The 16805-nt window shown below is 42.4% G+C and overlaps 1 protein-coding gene across 1 annotated transcript in view; it reads left to right on the top strand.

Moving 5' to 3' along the window:
* Nucleotides 1-16805, top strand: part of ADAMTS12 (ADAM metallopeptidase with thrombospondin type 1 motif 12) — a 305201-nt gene that overhangs the window by 260058 nt on the left and 28338 nt on the right. The window contains exons 19-20 of the mRNA XM_020290052.2: nucleotides 4899-6008; nucleotides 15318-15470. Of these exons, the coding sequence (XP_020145641.2) occupies nucleotides 4899-6008; nucleotides 15318-15470 (1263 nt within the window). The remainder of the gene's footprint in view (nucleotides 1-4898; nucleotides 6009-15317; nucleotides 15471-16805) is intronic.

Here is a 16805-nt window from a genome sequence, read left to right as displayed (position 1 = left end):
AGAGAACGAGGACATAGGAGACATTTTTGAGAGTCAGTGACCCTCTGGTATCCCCCAGTTTCAGTTAAGGTCCCAGCACCCCTGTGAGGCTGGCCACCTGATGTTCTGACCTAGATCACCTCCTCTTTTGGTGTGGGACATCTGTAAGTGCCAACATCACAGCTCTTCCCATGTGCCACCAGCCTATGCTCTGCCTGGGTTTCTGGAGAACACACATGGGCACCTTTGTTTGAAACAATTACTCACAGACAACCAGTTGGAAGCCATGTTGATTATGATTTTTTAAAAAAATTATCTAGACTACTGTATCAGTTTCCTAGGGCTACCCTAACAACAGACTGGATGGCTTAAACCACAGAAATGTACTGTCTCACAGCTCTGGAGGCTGGAAATCCAAGATCAAGGTGTCAGCAGGGTTGGCTCCGTCTGAAGGGTGGAAGGGAGAGTCTGTTCTGTGCCTTTTCCCAGCTTCTGTGGTCTGCAGTCACCCTTTGGTGTTCCTTGGCGTGTAAAGTCATCACCCCAATCTCTGCCTTCCTCTTCATGTGGCATTTCACCTGTCTGTGCTGTGTGTGTCCAAATGTCCCCTTTTTATAAGGACACCAGTTATACTGGATAAGGGCCCACCCTAATGACCTTATTTTTACTAATTACCTATAAAGATCCTATCTTCAAATAAGGTCACTTTCTGAGGTTAGGGGGCATCGGGACTCCAACATATCTTGGGGGGGGGGACACAATTCAGCCTATTAACAGGTACCTAAGTGTTTTAGCTTACTTTCAAAGCTGGTTTTAGTTTGAGATCCAATCTTTGATTTATAAATTCCCAAGACTACATTAAATGTTTTTATTCCCCAAACAGTACAGTATTAACTGTTTACTCAGTCCTTTAGCCTGAACCCTCTGATAAACTCCACCTGTGCTTTTGAGTAAACTCTCTCTCAGCACCGCAGCTCTGTGCCCACTGTGGGCGCCCACCCCCACCACTGCAGTGCACCCCAGGAGGGCAAAGTTGACAGATCTAGCAGCAGAAATCTAGTGCTCTTTCCCAGCACCCCGCTCCCCACCCAGAGGCTGAGTCCAGGCGTGGTGGAGAGTGAGGGCGAGATGACTCCCAGAGAGGACCTTGGCAGGTTGACAAGCTGCTTGCCTGGCCCAGGGTTCAAAATCACAAGGTAAGGGCATATGATAATCATAGCTGAAATTGGTTTTGAGAATTCTGAAACTACCAGTTGCAATGGACTTCAAGTGTGGTGCTGTGTAGTTAGCGTTGATCTCATCTGAAGGGCTTCACAGCTCCTAAGGAGATAAGCACAGTCGGAAGATGTCCTGGAAGAAGCGTGGGGCTGGCTACAAAGTGGCACTCCTGGTGCTGGAGTCACCGGAGAAAAGGCAGCTCAGCTTTGAGACCCAACGTACTTGCTGGACAGTTAATATTGTCCCGCTGGGCACAAGATGCCCCAGTGCCAAGGAATGGCGTCCTCGGGCTACGTGGAAGATTCGGTGTCTACTGGCTAGGGACAGTAGATGTGGGGGCAGGCAGGTGTGCTGGAGACCACACAACCTCCTCCCAGACCCCAGGCCTCCATTAATGAGGTTTTGAGTTGCCATTTGGAAATGCGACCAATAGATGCAGATCGTTTGCTATTCCAAGAGAAGCCAAAACTCTAGAATTTTATTTATATAAAACTGCTCATTTTTAAAGTGTTGGCCACTAGCTCAGTTTTTGTATTTTGTTTGTTTGTTCATTTGGTTTAAGATTGAACAGGCCAAAGAATATGTGTCTGTGAGCCAAACTGAGCCCCTAGGCTGCCAATTTGGAACTTCTGCTTGAGAACAATCTTGTGTTTTAAAATACTGAAATCTAATGTATTTTAATTAAACAACCAGCTAGATAGCTATTATTTACTCCTCCTGTCTTACTCTTTTAGGTTGAGCAAATTCACACAGTTAGTAATATCATTCAGTACTCATAATTTGTAAGTTTAAAACCATGTATGTATCTGTTAGTGCCCTAGGAAATGTGAATCTGAAAAAAAATCCGGCAATAGACCAGTGTGGGTTCATGTGTCTCTTCTATACATGTGCCTGCACCCACTCTGCCCAGATAGCTGCTCACCTCGCCACCCCACTGATATGACAGTTCTCTGTGCCATTAGAAATAGGGGGACCCCCAAGCACTCTGTTATTATTATCAGCATCATTATTACAACAGTGATAATAATAGCTTTAATTACTGATTGTCATCTATATATTATGACATTCTGTCAAGAGTATTGTCTCATGTAATTCTCTCAGTAGCCTTGAAAAATAGATGCTCATTTCTTTCAATTTCCAGATGAGGAAGCTGAGGCTAAGTCATTGAATCATGCAGAGAGTTAGTAATGACAGATCGGGGAATGTAAGCCATTTCCCAGAGCTTTTATAGTTGTTTGACTTCATCGTTCAATGCGGGGATGGAGGGCATACATGCCTCTACTTTTGCATGTTAAAAAATGTTTGTACTTGTAAAGGTGTGCAAGTGAAGTCTAACTTTCCTGGGGATATTAGAAACACTTCCAGTCAAAACAAACCACAAAAAGGTGGGGAGGGAGGAGAAGAGAAAGAAAAGAAACATGGAAGAGTTTGCTATTATGTTACTGTCTAGTCTGATAGTTCTTGGAAAGTAAAACTGAAAGTGGGGCCACCAGCTGCCGGAGAGCAGTTGGCATTAGCTGGGGCCTCATTTATGAATCAGCTCTCAGAACTGCATCTGCCTGAGGCAGCCAGTGTAGAAATGTCTTCAGACATATATTGAGGATTATTTGCTTGGGCTGATAAATTTTGTGAAGCAGATATTTGAAAATCCGAGGAGCTCAGGTTACAATGTAACAAGCAGGGAGGGACTTGCGATGACGGAAATAGATGGAGCATAAAGTATCTTTAGATACAAGAAGGGCAGAAATATTGTGGCAAACCGAGAAAATAAATGCTTGCAGCCTGCCTTTTCTGGGCCACAGAGAGAAGTGAGTGATGGAAGGTTCCAGAAGAGATATTTTAAGACCTTGGTTGATAGCCTCCACTTGGGTGGGAAATGAGTGTACATTAAGCACTGTTTCCAACAAAGATGGTGGTGATTATTATCTCAAAACAGACCTTGGCAGTTCAATCCTAGAGCAGGATATTTGAGTATGTCATTAACATCTTAAATCCACAGCTTTAGTGGTGGAGCCTAATCTGCAGTTGCACACTCCCTCTGCTGAACGTTCTCCTCTGCTCACGAGTACTCCCACTTTTCAAAGGAGCTGATTTCAGAGCTATTATACATCAGTGAGTGATTATGCTTGATTGCAATAAAATAAAGGGGGATTTTTGTATGTCAGTATTAGTTTCCTCCATAGAGAAAATTTAAAATAGGACTAGAGAAGGTAAGAAACTTCAGCTAAAAAATGAGCAAGAATTTTCCCATAACTCATTTTTTCCAGGTAAAATAATCACTTAATAAACACCGTACAAAGTGTTCACTGTGTCCTAAGAGCTATCCTGGAGTTCAATTATGAATAAGAAGTAGTTTCTGCCTTTGGGTGACTTTTCAGAAATCAAAATTTTGAAGTGAAGAAGTGAACTCCATGGATAGCTACCTATACAGTGTGTTGCACTAGGTTTTGGGGTGAGGTGTGAGATAGATCTAATTCCTCCTTTGTTACTGACTTGCAGCCTTTTAAGCAAGCCCCTGGGGCTCATATTCCTCTCTTGTAGAAGGCAGAATGACAATTTCTGCCTTTGAAATATCAGGCATGTTGTATCACTCAGAATAATGTCTGTGAAGCCCTTTGGAAGCCACTGAGCATTAAACAATGCCCGTCCTTAAGAAACCTGCTTTGAGGTCAGGGATAAAAGGCAGAGAAATGTAAAATGACCAGCAAAGACCCTTGGGTGGTCCATGTTCAAATATGAACTGTTTGGTGGTTGACTTTAAATGTCCTTATTGTAAAGGAAAGCTAAAAATGGCATGGTTTGGTAAAAGTATGGATTCTTCAAAATATCTGGAAATTTAGTGTTTTATAGCAACCACTGTGATTCACAGCTGCTGAAACTGATGAAGTGAACATTCTTTACCGTGAATCCAGAGCCAGGAATGCCCTGTTGGAATGCCCTCAAAGGCATCTAGGGGCCAGTGCTTTGCATGCCCTACAGAATGTGAAAGGAACATTGGAGAGGGCGACCTGCCCCTCCTCCAATGTGTGTATCAGTGTCATGCTAAGGGACTCACCTAACTCCTCAGGAAAGATGATCTCCCACCTTTGATTAACCACCCACCTTTAAATTTCAGAAAAGTTCTTGGATCTATGCACGTGTGTGAATATGGTGATTGTCTAGCTTTTAATCTGACTCCACCTGCCATAGGCAAATGCCAGTGGAACTTAAGGTACCTGGGAGAAACTATGTGACTTATAACAGTTGTTTTCTAAATATAAAGGGAAGGTTCATTATAACTAATTTAATAGATCCCAGATAATATGTAAACATTTTACATTAATTTAGTGGTGTCACAAGCCTAGGAAAGAGATTATATGACTTACTATCTTTTAAGAAGATCAGGTGACTTGTTTAAATCATTGCATTTTTTGTGGATCCCCCCATCCAGGGTTCAAAGGGACTCCAGTTTGACTTCATCATGGCTTATATTTTCATTTTGTGAGGAGTAAGTGGTTGGTCTTGAGCCTCTGCTGGTCTCCAGGAGAAAGAGATTTCCATGGAAATCTAAAAGAGCACAGAAACCAAATGTAGAGATAGAAGAAGACAACTTTAGCTACAGAGTTCAGTTTCCATCCGGCCTATCCTGATCTGTTGTAAACCTGCCCAAGAGAACAGAAGCATCCTTGCTCACTAGACTAACAGCTGTCTCTCTTTTCTAGTGCTCTGTTTCCTGTGGCGGTGGAGTGCGGATTCGCAGTGTCACGTGTACCAAGAACCATGATGAACCTTGCGATGTGACAAGGAAACCCAATAGCCGAGCTCTGTGTGGCCTCCAGCAATGCCCATCTAGCCGAAGAGTGCTGAAACCCAGCAAGGGCACAATTCCCAATGGGAAGAATCTACCAACACCTGAGCAAGACCCCTCAGAGCCCACCCCTCCACCTCTGCCCAGGCCCACGGTGCTGACCACAACCTCAGTGCCTGAGTCAGTGAGCACAAGTACTCCGGCAATCAGCAGCCCTAGTCCCACCACAGCCTCCAAAGGAGAAGACCTGGATGGGAAACAGTGGCAAAGTAGTTCAACCCAACCTGAACTGGACTCTCACGATCTCATTTCCACTGGAAGCACTGCCCAGCCCATCCTCTCTTCCCAGTCTTCGAGCATCCAGCCACATAATGAAAATGTGCCCAGTTCAGATACTGGTCCTAGCTCAGAGGGAGACCTTTTAGCTACAACAAGTGGTGCTGACTTGTCATCTTCTAGTGACCCTGTGACTCGGCAGGTGACTCCATTTTACAATACCTTGACCAAAGATCCAGACGTGGAGATTCACAGTGGCTCAGGGGAAGACAGTGAACAGCCTGGGAACAAAGATGGAAACAACCCTGTAATATGGAACAAGATTAGAGTACCTGAAAATGATGCTCCAGCGGAAAGAAGTACAGAAATGCCACTTGGACCTCCACCGACGCCTTATCTCAGCGGGGAGTCCTGGTGGCCACCCTTGAGCACAGCGATGGAGGGACTCCTTACCAGCCAAAGGCCCAGCACTCTCAAAAATGGGACACCCAGCACAGAGAGAGTGGATTCTGAGAAGCCAGCTACCACTCCACTCCGTCTGGGAGGAGACTCCTCAGAAAAGCCAGTAAACCATAACCACCTGGAACTTTCAAACAACGTGAATCTGACACAGAGTTCTGGGCCAGTCCTGACCGAGGAGGATGCAACAAGTCTGATTGCCGAGGGCTTTTTGCTGAACGCCTCCAACTACAAGCAACTCGCAAAGAGCCACAGCCCCGCATACTGGATTGTTGGAAACTGGAGTGAGGTAAGAGGTCTTATTTCCTACCCCGGGTATGATTTTACACAGAAAATAGCTAGGATTGTTACATTCCTGTGCAAATTTCAAAATGAACTTGCATTAAAATATAGTCTAATGTGTGAAAAAATGGAAGCAATCATAACCATCCCTCATCTCCCTCTCTACTACCTAACACCTCAAATGGAAAAAATATATATATTTTTTATATATCTTAATACGTATATAATATATATATTATATATATGTATGTATATATTGAGGGAAAGAGAACATATGTAGTGAGATACAGTGAAAAGAACCCAGATGTAAGTCAAGAAGCCTGAGCCAATCTGCTGTGTGATTATGGAGAATTCAGTCCCTCTTTCTGAGCCTGCTTTTTATCTGCAGGATGACAGGGCTAGCATAGATCATCTCTAATGTCCCTCCAGCTATAAACTGCAATGATCCTATGATGAAGGATGACTGAAAGAGCCTGAGTTCACATTCCAGTAAGAAAGCTAACGTTGAGAATTGGTTTAAACCTGTAACGTAGTCACAATTGGATTGGAAACCTAAGACGATACTATAGCCCACTGTATCAATGAGGTTTTTTTCCCTTGTTGGTATGTTTGAGTGCTTGCATTAAAAAAAATTCATTTTGGCTCATTGAAGGAATTGAAATATAGAGGAAGAAGAAAATAAACATGATGACAAAATTTGGCCCCATTTTCACACTTCAGAAATTTGGCTAGACATTTGTTTTTCTTTTTCTAAAACTAATTGCATGCTTTGAAGCATCAAAATTATTTCTCACCTATTTGAATTTTAAATATACAGTGTGCAAACTTGTCTAAATAATATGACAACTCAAAAGAGGACTTTATGGCAAAATAATCACGTGTTCAGATTTTTCAGCATCTTCATGACATTTCATAAAATCGTCTCCCTGGCTAAAGAGATGTGAAATATTAGCAGCTAATATAAAAATAACAATGCAATTATAACAATTTATAAACTTGTTAATTTTCAAAGCACTTTCACAAGTAATCTCTTATATTTTCCTTTTGACAGTTCTGGGGAGTAGGTAAGGATCTCATTTATACCAATTTACAAATAGAAAAACTAGAACTTTTATCACTTAAGTAATTTGTCTAAGGACACACTTTTCAGCTGAATGGTGAACCTGCTTTTTCCAATCTAATCTTCTCTCAAGTGAATTTCAGCACCAGTTGACAACTTGTCTGTATAAAATTCTCTCCTATAAATTAATCAGCATCATTGGTCATGGAATGACTATGTAGCAATAAGTAGGTACACCTGTTAACTTAAAAATTACACAATTATACATTTGGAAAGGAGAGCTTTATTTCTTATAAAGGGTTGCAACCTGCCAGGTGGCCATTCTGACAGGCTAGGAAGCGTAGCCTCCAGCAAAAACCAGAGACTGGCACTTCGAGGGAGGGAGGGGTACAATGGGAATTTAAACTGAATAGGTTGGCCAAATATACATATTCAACAGCTTATAGGAGGAGTTATGAATATTGATGAAGATGGTGCATATTGAAAAATGCACGTTACATATGACCCATGTTCAATTTGGGATGGAGACTTATCATTTAATGTATTACCATTAGGCCCCATATGTCAAAAGGTCTTTTCAGGACAAACTCAAGCACTCAAGTGCACAGCCCCTGTGAACTGGCCAGAACCAGTTCATGGTTGGTGGTCTCAACAGAAGGAAGTTACTGAAATCAGTCTCTGGCCCAGTCAAGGCTAAAGTTCTGGCTTGTGGAACAGGGGGTAAGGAGTATAACGTAGTTTATTCTTTAAGTGTAGGGGTGCATGACTTAACCCTTGCCTGGCATGGCCTTAGGTCCTGTGTTTAATTTGCTATCTTATTGCCACAAAGAATTCGTTCTGTCCTCTTATGAATTCTATTTTAATATTAATGCTGGTCAGTTGTGTCTAAAACCCCAAAAGGGAAGTGGTATAATGAGGTGTGTCTGATCTCTCTTCCCATCTTGGCCAGGAACTCAATTTTTAAGGGTTGCCTAGAGGAGGGTCTGTTTGGCGGTTGGTGTCTTAGGACTTTTTTTTTTTTTTTGGTTCACAATTGAAACCTCCAAATATTTTTGCATCAAATGCTATAATTGTTTCTATTTGAACTATACTTGCACGCCGATTTACATTTGATTCCTAAAGTGAGTTATCACTTTTCCTGTCAATGGATCAATATCTTATGATCTCCATTTACAAGTAAAGAATACAGCTTCAGGGGTAGAAAAGAGCTTCATGCTTATAGTAATCTAATTTATGGAAAGAAGGGAAAGAATGACTAGCAGTACTCCTGACATTTTAGTCCTGTTTCTTTCCTAATCAGTCCTAAAGGGCTTCATGTTGACAGTGAACATGGATATAGCATGCATCATGATTTATAAGCATGATTTTATGGTAATGAGTATGCATTCTCTCAGTTAATCCTCATGACAGCCCAAGGAGATTGATAATATTTTCCCTATTTCAGAGACAAGGAAACTGAAGCTGATAGAGGGTTAAGTAGCTAGGCAGAATCACACACACTCATGAGCAATGGAGCAGAGATTTGAACTCAGGCAGGTGGACTTCAGAGTCCATGACCCCTTGCTTTGCAAATTAGAAAACATCACCATCCTCTGTGCCTTTGGTTTTATTTGTTTCTTCTTTGGTCATGTTACATATAAAAACAATGCCAGTTTTGTGGTGACCCTGGGCAAACAGATGAGAAAATCACGTAGTATTAAATATTTTAAAATAACATTGAGGGCACTCTTGATAACTTCTGAGTTCACTGGGACAGATCATCCCTGTGTCAGCACACAGTGGGTTCAGCCTAGATATTTTGAAATAAAATTGATCTGTTTAGGGTTTTTCAAATAGTACTCTCAAAATACGTCTTTCCATCTAAAAACATAGGGCATCCCTAAAGGGCAGGTAAACAGGTCTGCTGTCTTCCTTCAGTTAGAGTAATTTAGACAGTGTGTGGCCTCTGCAGACTGAAAAACAAGGAAATCAAGTTATGGAAACAGAGGCTATAATTAATTTGCATTTTGATACTTAGTTAATAGCGATGAGTTCTAAAAATATCTAAAATTAAATATACTGTGGGCCTTGAGAAGAAAACAACCTAGGTCAAATAGAATATAAAAGAGTAGATGATAAAAGGCATAGATGGAGGATTGATATCAGAACTATCAAAATATAAAGGACATGTGTATAGTGGCATATGTAATTAGAGGTCACACATGAAAAGCATGCAAGCTCAGACACACACACATACACAAACACACACACACACACGAGCACACCCAGCCAGGCTGCTATAACAAATAAAACCCAACAAATAATGGTTCACCAGAACAGAAGGTGATTTCTCACTCACATAACTATACAAGGTGACTCCAGGTCTGCAGTGGTAATGGTAGAGAATGGTGCTCTGGTCCATGCAATCATTTGGGAACCCAGGCTGACAATGGCTCCGCCATCTTCCCATCATCAAGTTTGCTCCAGGGTAACCATCCCAGTCAACCAGAAAGGGAAAAGAACATAGAGGCACTCCTGCAGGATGTTGTATGGGCCAAGACTGGAAGGGGCACAGATCAGTTCTGCTCACAATTTATTATCTAGCACTAAGTCACATAGCCAAAGCAAACACAAAGAAGCTGGGAAATGTAGTCCAATTATGTGCCCAGGAAGAAGAGGAAAAAGGATTATGGTGAATACCTAGCAATCTCTGCCACTGAATGACATGGCCCACTCTGTGTAGGTAGTTTATTCAGAAGCAATGAGGATGAGGGATTTTCTCTATTGTTAGGTTTATTGTAATAGGACAGATGAAGAATGAGAACTATGTCAAGAATGCTCAGGATAAAGAGGGGAAAATAAGTTTAAGATACATTTAGAACTTAAAATCAGTAGATATTTGTGAATAATTGGATGTTGGGTGTGAAGAGGAGAGAGGAGAAGAGGAGTCTGTCATTGACCATTCAGTTTACATCTTACCCAAGATGAAAATCTTACCCAAGTCTGCTGGGGGGTGTGCCTGTGGGCTGAGAAGGTGCACACTGCATGGGAGGAGTCTCAACTGACAGAAAGAAAGAAGAGGTGATGAGTTCAGTTACAGGTACAGTTTAATTGGTGGCGCCTCTGAGATACCTACCGGATAACCAGCAGACGTTTGTGTGTATGGGTTTGAAGTTCTGAGAAAGGTGAGAACTAGAGATAAGACTTGGTAGCCATGAGCAATAGGTGGACGTTAGAACCTTGAAATTGTGTAAGGTCACCCAAGGACCTCCTGGAGGCTGCAAAGAGCAGTGGGGACCCTGGGAAGCACCAGCATGTTAAAGGGCTGGCTGACAAAGATCCCATGAGGAAAACTAGTAAGGTATCATCTAGTATGTAAGACTTAAGCCAAGAGATATGGTAGCGTCAATGTCTAGGAACATAAAGGTTGGCAGCAGACCTGTTGAATTTGACAGTTAGGTCACTGGTGACTCTGGGGAGAACAATTTCAGTATTTGACGAAGGGAGATACTGAGTTGCACAAAAGAAGGCACACCCTTTAGGAGCCTATCATAGTCCCCACATGGAACTATACATTGGGACTATTAATAAGGAGGAACAAACCCTTCTTGGTCCACAAGTTAATACACACATTTCATTAAAAAGTCATTGTAAGATGACCCAGAAATTAGTTTTCATTCCCATCCTCTTATCTTTTCATTCATTCCCAAATTCCAGAGCAGTTGTGGAATTATGGAATTTAAATGTGTTGTAATGATTTTGTCCTGAGAGTATTGAATACATGTTAATTATTATAGTTGATAAATGTTAATTGATTTAATGAGACATTACTGTATCCAAGTAAACTAGACCAAAATAAAGTATACATCAGCCACAGTGATTGAGCTCAGAGGTTAACTAACACATTTTCTTTACGGTACTTCAAGATACAAATAATTAATTCTGTCTCAAATATCATCATTGGACTTTGACAGAAATAAATTCTCTTACTGAATACACTATTACCAAAAAATTGCCCACAATGGTGGAACCATTAGTGGCTGTTAATTCCAGGCAGTTTGGCTGGAAAAAAGGGATTGACACAGATTGCAGAGTTTTTCAAAGCTATAGGGATTATTACCAAAATGGAGCCCCACATTGAGCAGGACTCCCCTTCATGACGGGGCTTGGTGCCTGCTCCCTTTATGCATATTTTGAGATAAAATGTTTAATACACAGAATTGTCAGAGAGAGTCAGGACTCAGAATGGAAACTCTAGATTTGGAGTTTCTCATTGTTCCCAATTTTTTTTTTATTTCGGCATATTATGGGGGTACAGATTTTAAAGTTTCAATAAATGCCCTTCCCCCCTTCCCCCACAAGTCTGAGTCTCCAGCATGACCATCCCTCAGATGGCGCGCCTATCACTCGTTATGTGTGTATATACCCGCCCCTCCCCCCTTCCCCCCTCCCCAATACTCTATTACTGTAGTACCTATGTGTCCACTTAGGTGCTACTCAGTTAATACCAGTTTGCTGGAGAATATATCTGGTGCTTGTTTTTCCATTCTTGGGATACTTCACTTAGTAATATGGGTTCCAGCTCTAACCAGGAAAATATAAGATGTGCTATATCACCATTGTTTCTTAGAGCTGAATAGTACTCCATGGTATACATATACCACATTTTATTAATCCATTCTTGGATTGATGGGCACTTGGGCTGTTTCCACAGCCTTGCGATTATGAATTGTGCTGCTATGAACATTCTAGTGCAGGTGTCTTTTTTGTAGAGTGTCACTGGATCATTTGGGTAGATGCCCAGCAATGGGATTGCTGGATCAAATGGTAGATTCACTTGTATCGCTTTAAGGTATCTCCATATTGCTTTCCACAGAGGTTGAACTAGTTTGCAGTCCCACCAGCAGTGTAGGAGTGTTCCTCTCTCTCCACATCCACGCCAGCATTTGTTATTTGGAGACTTTTTGATAAAGGCCATTCTCACTGGGGTTAAGTGATATCTCATTGTAGTTTTGATTTGCATCCCAATTTTTGTTTCTACCCATTTCTAAAGCTGTTACTTTGGGGTTGCCTCTCTCTGGAATGGGTCACTCACCTCTCAGTCACTCACCACATCTTAGAACCCCCAGAATCTGATATCAGTCTGCTCTGTCCTACTGAAAAAATCCTAACAGTTTTCAAGTCAGTGTCACCTTATCGTTTCTGTCATGTCCTCCTTATTTCCTCTGTTTAGTTTAAGGCCCGGTGGTTTCCGATCTGATGGTAGAAGGAATCTGGAAACGAGGAGGATGCTTTTGTTTGCCACAACAATGAGGGAGGAGCGCTGCAACCAGCAGTCAATGTCTGAGGGCCAAGGGTGACAAAGTCCCATGACCTTCAGGGCAGTCCCTTTCAGGGAAGAATTGTTCCCTCCAAAATGCCAATGGTGCCCAATAGTTGCGATGAAGGACCTCGGTCACTAGTTTTGCTTAGGACACCTGCCCTTGCCTGTTGCTGTCCATGCACCTCCAGTCTTTTCCTTCTCCAGGCTTTTCTGCACACTGCTGCAAGAGATGTAAGACTGCCAAATTCACCCTCCAAATGACAGTTCTGGTCACTCCAAACTCCTGCTCACAAATCTTTGAAGTCTCCTCATTCTATACCAGATCAGAGCAAATCTACTCTAACCTAAAATCCACTGGCCTCACAACCCTGCATAATCCGGCTCACAACCCTTGCTGCCTCCTACTTCTCTTCATCCACCTGGAGCTTCAACAAATCTAAACTGTTCGGTTTTCTGGAAACTGCTGCCTCTCCCAGCCCAGTGCCTTTGCTCATGCTGTTTCCTCTGCTGGGAATTTCCTCTCCCTTCTCCTCTGCCCTTTTAAATCCTACTTGTTTTTCATGATCAAACTTTGAGCTTCCCTTTCCCTAAAGCTTTTCTTGATCCCTTAAGGCAGGAAGTATTTTCTATAGTTCCTTAAGGTTTGACCTGAACTCTGTCTTACAAAGTCCTCCCAACTTGTTGTCCTATATTAATGGCTGTCCATGACTCTCATTATATGTGACACGTTCCTTTAACTAATTGTAGTTTCAAAAATTAAATAAATGATGTAAAAACTAAGTGATCATTATAAATAGGCATAAAATTTGAAACCATACTTTCTGGGTTTGAATCCTGGCTCAGTCACTTACTAACCGTACAACCTCCCTCTCTGTCAAGTTACCTGCTCTGTAAAATGAGGATAATGATAATGCCCAACCCATAAGATTGTCATGAGTTGGGAGGAACCGCTATCTGTAAGGTACTCAGAAGATAGCATATAGGATGCATATAGGATGCATTCAGTGAGTGTGTGCTCTGCTATGTAGTTACAAAACAGAAAATGTAGGTTCTATGCATGGGTCTGGCTCTTATATTGATAGAAAATCACCTCCCTTTGAACTGCCTGATCATTCAGTCAGATCCCTTGGGCCAGTCAAATGCAGGCTGTGCAGTCGTGAGGAATGGAAGTGACAGCATCATTTTCCACAGCCTTTCAGAACAGTTTTCGCGTGATGCTGCTGTGACCCTGAGCATCAGTTCCAGTTCTGAACCCCCCGACACTGATACTTGACTTGGTCAAGTGGTTGCTGCAGGGTCACCAGCTGTAACGAGCTCTTACCCTCCAGCAGATCAGTGGGTTTATTCTCATGGCGGAGGCAGGGATCCAAGAGCAATAATGCAAAGCAAGACCTCTTAAGGACTGGAACAGTGTCATCCACTGCATTCTGTTGGCCAAAGCAAGTCACAAGAACAGCCGTGATTTAAGAGCAGGAGAAATAGATTTCGCCTTTTGATGAGAGAAGCTGCAAAGTCCCACGGCAAACAGCATGGGTTTAAGGAAGTGTGAGCAATGGGGGCCATTAGTGCAATCAATCCACGACCAACTGTGGTCAGTGCCCTTTAGCTGTTACTATCTCTATTTCCTATGTACCTAATACAGTACAAAGAAGAAAGTGCTAGGCAATTATGAGATATAAATTAAGTCCTAGAAAATTTTAAGAAGGTGATATTACTTCTATAAATGAGCTATTTGGAAAAAATGATGATGTGGGCTATTTTCTACTCTTTCTTCCTTTTCTGTGATTCTACAATTTATCTACCTAAGAACTCTATCATATTATATGCATGTTGTAACACAAGAACTTACACAAAATGAAACAAAATTATATGGGGAGTGAAGATGCAACAAGAGAAACATAAGACTGGCCTTTATAGTCCATCAAAAAAAACCTTCTAGCATGTCAAAAATGGAACTCCTACCCCCCCCCCTTTTCTTTGTTAATTCAGAACGGTGTTTTGCTTGTCCAGAAATAGGCCTTCCTTCAGAAGACGAGCAGGGGAGAGGGGATGCAAGAAAAGTCAATTATCTGAAGGAATTAGGCACATAAGATGGAAGAAATTATGAGGGCAATGTTTCAAGGTGACCTTATGCTAAAACTGAGATATTTAAGAATTATAAATAAATAAAAACACCATGAGATGAATAGACTGTACATATGGCAAAAAGGTGACTGATTTATTCACCACCAGTGGATCAAGTGATAAAAAGCATCTTGTTGTACCATCTTTCTAACTCCAGGCATAGTGCATGACATCACCTGGGAGCTTGTTAGAAATGCAGAATCTCCTCCCACCCCAGACCTACTGAATCAGACTCTCTGCATTTAGCAGGAACTCAGGTGATTCCTATGGTCCCTAAAGTTTGAGAAGCACCACCATAACAGACAGAAACCCCTTGGGCAAGCCAGCTCTCCAAGCCTCAGTTTAATAATACCAGTCCACATGACAGGTTTGTCATGCAGAGGACTGAGATGGTGTCACTGCAGTGTTAGATGGATAAGCAGTAAGGGGCAGACACTTGGCTCTGACAGCCACTGTGGACAGCATGGGTATGAAATGGGCAGTTTGCCTGCAGCCCCCTGGGCATTCATGCCAGGACAATTTTTTAAAGGGAAGCAAATTTCCATTTGCATTGGATTTTCCTCCCACTTATAAATTATGGATTTTCAACTTTGGCTATTTATTGGAATCAATTGAATTATTGTTAATACTGATATCTGGGCCCTACCCCCAGAGATTCAGGTTAATTTGTGTGGGTAAGGGACTCAGTGCTGGCAATTTTTTAAAAGCTCTGTGGGCAGTTTCAGTGAGCGACCCAGACTGAGCACTCCTGACTCCAGGGCCCCAGGGAGGGGCAAATCTGATAGAGTGGCCCTCAGCCTCTGTCTTCTCTCCCCTCCTTCCCGCTGCAGTGCTCCACCACGTGTGGCCTGGGGGCCTACTGGAGGAGGGTGGAGTGCAGCACCCAGACGGACTCGGACTGCGCGGCCATCCAGAGGCCTGACCCTGCTAAGAGATGCCACCTCCGCCCGTGCGCCGGCTGGAGAGTGGGAAACTGGAGCAAGGTAATTTACCAGCTCGCGGTGTCTTGGCTGGGGCGGGCAGGGGTGCAGGGGCAGATCTTACATAAGCACTTGCTAAAGTTGGTTTCCTTCTTCCCTTCCTACCTTTCTGCCTCTTTTCTTTTCTAAAATTGTGGATAAATCATAGGCATTACCATAAGCCTGCTTCAAGTTACGCAAACGTCTTAGAAGTACAGAGTTTTTATTCACACATGCTGTAACCCGCCTGTCCTTTCCCTTACAAGATAAACTGGAATAAAATGTTAAATTTGCTAAATTAATTGCTTGTCCAACATGCAGCGCTATTTCTAAATTACTTAAATTTAGCATTATGATGAATAATTACATATTATCACATATATAATTAAATCATCGCTCAGCTGCGCTTCACAAAGCAAATATGCAGTTGAATCTGCTAGACCCAAAATGAAAAGAAAGCTAAGATATAGAGAATAATTTGGTCTTTAACAGTATATTCCCCGTACTGATCTTTCTGAAATGCTATTTTGCCATCTTTGTTAATCTGACTGTGGTTACTCACTTAGCTGTGGTGTCTGCATAGTCCTTTTTGAAAAGGATATGTCAGGTTTTCAGATTAGTTAGTCTTGGGGCTTTGGGACCTTGACCCAGCCCAGTCTGCCTGTCATCCTGGACTAGCTGAAGCAAATCCAAGGGAACACTCCTGGACTATAAGACACTGGTCAGTGGCAGGGCTGAGAGCCAGTTTGTAGGTAGGGGGTGCAGAGGTGTGAGCTGTGTATAAACCTTCTGTTTGCCACACATGCCCAACCCAGGAAGCCCTGTAGACCCCTCTCCAGTGGGCCAGTTCCCCTCGATAGCAGAGAGGCAGGAGAAGGGAAAAGAAAGGGCTACCCCAGAAGTTTAAGGAGGCTGGTGTACCCTCTAGATGTTAGCTCCTGCATGTAGTAGAGAGCTCATGTCCCCAGATAGACAGGACCATGAGGTGCTGCACTGGACGTGTCTGGTTCTCCTGGTAGGCTTCTCATCAGACAGGAGCGTAGAATGTCATTTATCTGTTTTAGGACCCTTCCCCCAAAGTAAGGCTCTGGTTTATGGGAAGAGAGATGATGTGGAGCTACTTGAGAAAATGACCACCTCCCTTTCTCTGTTTCTGTACCATTTTTCTTTCAAGAATGGTTTTTCTCTTTCAACTCATAATAAATCAGGATCCAATAAGGACTGAATACTTGGCTACAAATTCTCTTTTATATCCAGAAAAATCTCAAGAAATATCTCATATCCCTGACCTTGGCAAATGTTGACCAAGCCCTAAAGTTCCACTTTCTCCGCACTGGGAATAATCATTTCCTTGGAAAT

The sequence above is a fragment of the Microcebus murinus genome, chromosome 11 (assembly GCF_040939455.1).
Source record: "Microcebus murinus isolate Inina chromosome 11, M.murinus_Inina_mat1.0, whole genome shotgun sequence".
In the NCBI taxonomy this organism is placed as follows: domain Eukaryota; kingdom Metazoa; phylum Chordata; class Mammalia; order Primates; family Cheirogaleidae; genus Microcebus; species Microcebus murinus.
This window is presented reverse-complemented; position numbering and strand designations above follow the sequence as displayed.